Genomic DNA, 6,242 nt, shown 5'->3' with positions numbered 1-6,242 from the left:
AAAAAGAAAAAAAGAAGAAGAAAAAAGACTTAGTCTGGGATTGGGAGGGCTGTGAAGAGTGAAGAAAGGCCTAACAGCTCTGTAACCTGGGCACGGGAAACACACCAACACAGGGCAGCATGCCCAGCAAAGGGGCTCCTACAGGGCCTTCCCACTTCTGCCCTGACGTAAGGTGACATCTCACAGGAACATCACTGACACCGCATCGCGGAGATTCAGCACATTGCACGACAGCAGCAAGTGGAAAAGGTCTCCAGATGTATTACAGTTTAACGGAGTCGTCTGTGCAGGAGCAACGATGAGATGTGGATTTCTGCCGAGCGTGGAGGAGTGAGGGGGGTCAGAAACACCTGTGGTTCCTTTGAAATTTTGGGTGCACAGGAATATTCAGCTCTAGTCGTGTCTATTCAGAAGAGAAGTTAAGAAGTGGTGAGGAGGCGCAGCTGTGCTTAGAGGCTTAGGAGTAGCAGTATGTCCGCAAATTAAATATTAATCTCAAGGGCTTCCTTGTGATAGTACCAGTAAGATGTGTTTAGAGAAATTAAGATGAGAGCTGTGTCCTGTGGGCTGCAGCTCTCTGTCTTATGCACAGAGGTTAATGAGTGGGAGGCTTAGATCTCAGGATTGCAGTAACTTCTGTGCTTCGAGTAGCAGTATCTGTTCAAGCTCAGATATTCTCTCTCTCCCTTTTTATGTAGCTGTTGGTGAAACACACTTTAAAACTCTTATGGTGAAAACGGAGAGATGCTCAAAGTTAGCTTCAGTCCTCTGTGATCATCCTGGGAAGGCTGCTGCTCATCAGCATGCAAGGAAATGTCCTTGGATTTCTTTCCTCATATAAGACATGACACTCAAATACTAGGATAGAATGTATGTGGAATGGAGTGACCTCATTTTATGGAACATAACTTCATCTCCTATCCCTATATATGTTAGATTTGGTTTTATAAAAAGAGATTGGTACTTATATAAGTGACAGGAGCAGGTACAGTTGCACTAGAGAGATGAGGGAAGCCAGAGCCGACAAGGGTCAGGTAGGCTCTGCCCTGCACGCCACAGCTCTGCGCAGTCACACCAGCTGCATTACAGATACTGGCTTCTTTCTCCTGAAGGCTTCGAGTCCCTGCCGCACGTCGCGTTGCTGACTGAGGCACACTGGGGGTTTCCTTCATCGCTGCTCAGGTGCTGGGACAGAACTAGGCCCAGACAGCTCTGCAGGTGGAAGAGGCCCCGGCTTCTACAGGTTTCTCCTTGTCCTAGAAAACAAGACACCAATACTGCAAGAGTGAGGATGGGGCTGCTTTGGGAATGCAGTTTGGGGCTCTAGGAATGTAAGGACAGAACCCCTCCCTTTATTTGGTAGAGGAACTAAAGAATATAGGGCTCTACGTCTGTAATGTGACACGGGCATGGCTGGCCACGCTCCAGCCAGCACCAAACTGAGAGCTGCCAAGAGCCCCATCAAAGCACGGAGCTGAAGCGAGTGGAACACAGGAGTTAGTTCTGCCCCTGCAGTGTGTGCACTGTGATTCTGGGCACCAGCTGCACCTTGTGACAGACAGGCTGGCTCAGAGCTAAACTGCCAGACTGCTCTGCCAGACTCCTGAGCAGTGACAGCAGCAGACCTGTCCTGTTCTCCTGCAATATTCCTGCGTCTCTACACTGGCCCTGCCGTCCCAGGCTTCCTTCAAGTAGGACAAACTGGACCAAAAGTCTGGCGCCAAGCTCAGAATGATATTTTGCTGCCTCTGTAGTCTTCATAGCCTGGCAATCTTTGTTCACGTCTCTCAATCAGGTGGAAAACACTAACCATTCCCTTTGTATTTTTGCTTCTGGAAGAGGTCTGGCAGCAGGAAGAAGGTCCCTAACACTCACGTATGGACTTCCTCACCCTCTGCCCCAGCTGTGGTGTTATAGACCTTGGACAAACCTGCATGGACATGGGCTGAACTGGCGTGTTTGTGACAAACAGAGGTGACAGTGACATGAATTAGTACCAGAAGCCCTTCTAAACTTCCCCAGGACTGGCCAAAGGAGTGTGTGTGTACCATGTCCCATACATACCTGCTATCGCAGATGGTGTAGAGATGAAGAACAGCCAGCAGGAGGAGGAGGCCCAGGAGACTAGCAAGGCTGACGAAACAGTGAAGAAACCATGTAATATTGCCTAAAGAGAAACAGTTGCTCTTTAAGGTGTATCTCACAGACCATTTATTTGCCCTGTGCCTCTCTCGGGATAGCATCTTCTGGACAATGCTCTCTTTGTGCTCCACTTTGGGGCATGACCAAATGCTGGAATACAGCACCAGGCACAGAACTGGGAATAAAAGACTTCCCTCTGTGCCCTTGATGGAGGACCCTTGTCTTTTGCTGTACAAGCACCAATTAGATCCTCCTCCCCACCCACTCCCAGAGTCCAGCTGCTGACCTTGCATGTGCATCCCAGCACATTTCAGCCCTGATTCTCTTCCAACCAAGTACTTCAGCAAAGTACACGTGGTTGCATGCAATCCTCCAGCAGCATCTTCAACTTCACCACCTAAAGCCTTCACCTACCAGCTACTCTTGGAAGCTGCTAGGTGGCTCTCACCCACCCACTCCCAGAGTCCAGCTGCTGACCTTGCATGTGCATCCCAGCACATTTCAGCCCTGATTCTCTTCCAACCAAGTACTTCAGCAAAGTACATGTGGTTGCATGCAATCCTCCAGCAGCATCTTCAACTTCACCACCTAAAGCCTTCACCTACCAGCTACTCTTGGAAGCTGCTAGGTGGCTTCCTGTCAGGTCTTCCTGCTAGGTCTTCCTGTCACAACCTATGTGTAACCAAATAATTAGCAAGACATAATGGTACCGATGGATTACAATTTTTTGATTCAGATGATCATACCATTGACATCTTTGTGTGTCGTGAACTTCTGGATAATCCTGCCTTTCCATTCCGCCCTAACGGTGGGAGGGGAAAAGGAAGACCGCTACATTCATCTGCTTTCCTAGAATTTCACAAAGGACTTTACATTCCTGACAGCACGTTTGTTTATCCTTCCACCTCCTGACACATTTCTCACTAGAAACTTCAGCTCAGCTGCATGGCTCCTGCTGAAATCCTACCAGGACTGGTGTTTGTCTTAGTGAATGAAGAGAGGGCTAGATGGGGTTTTGAACACTGAATGCACAAAGAGGAGCTTACGTGGAGGACAGGCTATGGACGCACTCCAGTTCCCAGCTGGGTGGGACACAATGCAGGTTGCATTAGTCACTTTGGTGCTGTGTGCTGTGAACTTGCTCAAAACAGTCACTGTCCCATCGTCATGGCCTTCTTCATTGGGGGTGGAGTTGCTCTCTTGGACCCACGAGATCTGGGCAGCCGGTTTCCCTGCCGCTGCTTGGCACACGGGGTTCCCTTGGTCATCACAGGACAGGGTTGGCTTGGGAGGGACTGCAAAGCATCAGGAAGGGGAGATACACGGAGCTAGTTTGCCTCAGTTAGGACAGGACATTCTGGTTCTCTACCCAAAATGAACGGAGTACAAAAAGAGAATAAGGCACATCCCGTTACAGTGACATGGGCCAAAGTCACAAGAGACAAAAATCATGCCTCTTTTTTTCCTTTTGGACAACTCTAACCCGTTCAGGTGAGTTACCACAGCCAGGTATCATTAGAGGAGGTTTCCCTGGACATTGGGGTAGGGAATTATGCCAAATGCAGGGCTGAATTAGACTTTTGTCCTAAGCAGCCATTGTACACATGGTTTAAAATGTATCTGAATGCCAGCGTAAGAGGAAATGGGTCCATTCTTACTGCCTGGAAGAGAACATCCCATGTTCAGTACAATATCTCAGCACTTGGAAGTGCTGGTTTCACATGCTTTAGTTCTCTTAAATGGGTATATTAATGATACAGGAGGACCAGAAGCATATGCAGAATACTCTTTTAGTATTTTGGATTATTATGTCCCCTGGTGCGTGGGGAGAGGAGCTTTGTCTCTCCAGGCCCAGACACGGTCCTGGGGAGAACTGTGAAATGAGGAAGGAGTCCCTTACCCAGCACAGTCAGGTGGTATGTCTTGTGGAAATTCCCTTCTGGTGCTACTACTTCACAGGTGTAATTTCCCTCATGGGCTATTTTCACTTGCCGTATCTCGAGGGTAGGATCCCGATCTGGTCTGAATTTCCAGTTTATGCTGTCACTGCAGTTTGTTCTGTCTGTCTTGTTCTGATCAGCCTTGTATCCCAGGGCACAGGGCCCTCCAACCTTGGGACTTATCTTCCATGATACCATAGTTGTATTTGATTTCTGAGGGCAAGTGAACACGGAGCTGTTACCTACTGTTGCTGACACTCTGTCGTTCCCTGAAGGAGAGAAAGAAGGAGAAAGAGGTGTGAGAAGGATCCCAGGGATGTCACTCATAACTTTCAAGTTCTGTCTGTGCTTCACAGAGAAATGCCTGCACTGTTACACGCCAGTGTGAGACCCTCTCAGGACCAGCCCAAGGGCTGCCCCTCTCTTCTTAGGTGGGAATCGATCACCAAATTCATGGTTGCGTTCTCATACATTTGTCCTTGTTTTCACTCCCTCCTTCTATAAGCTCCTCTCCCTTGGACAGTGGTTTAATAATGACTAGAAAGCAGAGTTGGAATGAGCTGCAGAGCCCATCTCTTTGGGGAGATCTCTCAGGTTGCTTTTCCCTCAGCATCACTGCCCAGTACAGCAGGAAAACGAATGTTTTGAGACATTCACCCCACTTTTGTGCTTGATATAACCAGCCCCCCTAATCAGGTCAAGGACAGGTGGCAATTTCTGCCTTGCCACTCCAAAGCCTATATGAACCAGTTTCCCTGATTATAGCAGTGACAGATGACATAGTGCAGAAGTAAGATATTTAACTGGAAAAAACCCCACATTCCTGTTTGCTGTTAGATGCAGATGTTCCCGACAGACTCAAGATCCCTGCCTTGTGACCTGCCACACCAGTCTTAACAAAAACAAACAAGAAATACAACCAAAATTTTGCATAATCAACGTAGGGTAGGGAAGGGTTATAGCTGTATTTTCAGATCCCACGTTTTTGGAATTAGCTTTTCTAAGTGTTTAACTAAGTTTGTAAAGGGGAAAGAACATTCCCATTAACTACTATCAAAACTTTCGTCTGAATGTAGGGTCATAAAATGCCAGTATACTTCATTTGTCAGGACAAGTCATTGATACCTAAGAGTAAAGCTCCATAGGGTGTTCAGACTGATCGGAAAACCTTCCATCAAACAGGTTTTTAATACATCTGTTAATTATCATCAAAAATATCATAGTCCAAGAAAATAGTGATCTGTTTTCATCAAATCACTGAAAAGCCCAAGTTCAACAACTTACTGGCTGACAAGTGAAAAGATCTAGTTGCAGCTAGAAAAGTTTTGATTTGCAGGTTATTGGATCTGCATCAAAAACTTCCTTCAGCAATTTGTAAAGATCCCTTCCCCTTGCCTTTTTTGTTCTCAGAGAAGAACTGAGCAATCATCACTCCAATACACTGCTGTTTCCTCCTCTCCCCTAACAGAGAGTTGGTACCAAAGGACTGTCACTAGTACCTGTAGCTCCTGTGACCGCAGTGATGGTGAGCAGAACAATGGTATACGTGGTCTTCCTGACAACTTTCAAAGTAGTTCTTGCCTTTGGGCATGATGTGGTTTTCTTGCACCATCCACCTTGCTTTGAGCTTCCCATCACCCCCTGCCAGTGATCCTCAGCAGCCAGAGTCACCGCTCTTCCTCTGCTCCTATGGGCCCTGCAGTGCAGCTACAAAGAGCTGGTTCTTCTTCCTAGCACGGAGCTTCCTCTGCTGAGAAATGGTCAACAGAGAGGAAATGCTCTTGTTTTTTGCTTTCTGACCATTGGCCTTTGGTATAGCGTTACTGTGGGAAGACAAACTCTACAGCAGAACTTGCACGAAGTCTAAGCAGTGTGAGTTTTCATTGGTTCTGATCTCACGAGAATTTTATCATTAAGAACTCTGGAGGAAGGATATTCCTAGCTTACTGCTTAAAGGACGCTCAACATATTCCAAAATATCTCTTAAAAAAATTTCTCTTCCTCTCCACTCTGTCCTTCCCCACATGCCTGACAGCTCAGACCTAATTAGAGAGGGGAGGTAGGAAGGTACACTGTACATTTATATTATATGTAACCCTTTTGCTGATAAAAGTACCTTTATAGACAGTTAGGCCAAGGTTGCTTTTTTTTTTTTTTTTT

At 46.9% G+C, this 6,242-nt stretch overlaps 1 protein-coding gene across 1 annotated transcript; it reads right to left on the bottom strand.

Moving 5' to 3' along the window:
• Positions 1 to 2,064: 2,064 nt before the first annotated feature.
• On the bottom strand, positions 2,065 to 5,717 carry LOC106896837 (cell surface glycoprotein CD200 receptor 1-B-like; the record flags this gene model as incomplete). The annotated part of the gene is made up of 4 exons (XM_014957096.1): positions 5,582 to 5,717; positions 4,043 to 4,351; positions 3,189 to 3,437; positions 2,065 to 2,167 (listed from the first exon to the last, which is right to left on the bottom strand). Coding segments are annotated over exons 1-4 (797 nt in total), but the record flags the coding sequence as incomplete, so codon positions are not given.
• Between the last annotated feature and the right edge of the window lie 525 nt (positions 5,718 to 6,242).

Source organism: Calidris pugnax, unplaced genomic scaffold (genome assembly GCF_001431845.1).
Source record: "Calidris pugnax isolate Ruff unplaced genomic scaffold, ASM143184v1 scaffold225, whole genome shotgun sequence".
Lineage (NCBI taxonomy): Eukaryota > Metazoa > Chordata > Aves > Charadriiformes > Scolopacidae > Calidris > Calidris pugnax.
This window is presented reverse-complemented; position numbering and strand designations above follow the sequence as displayed.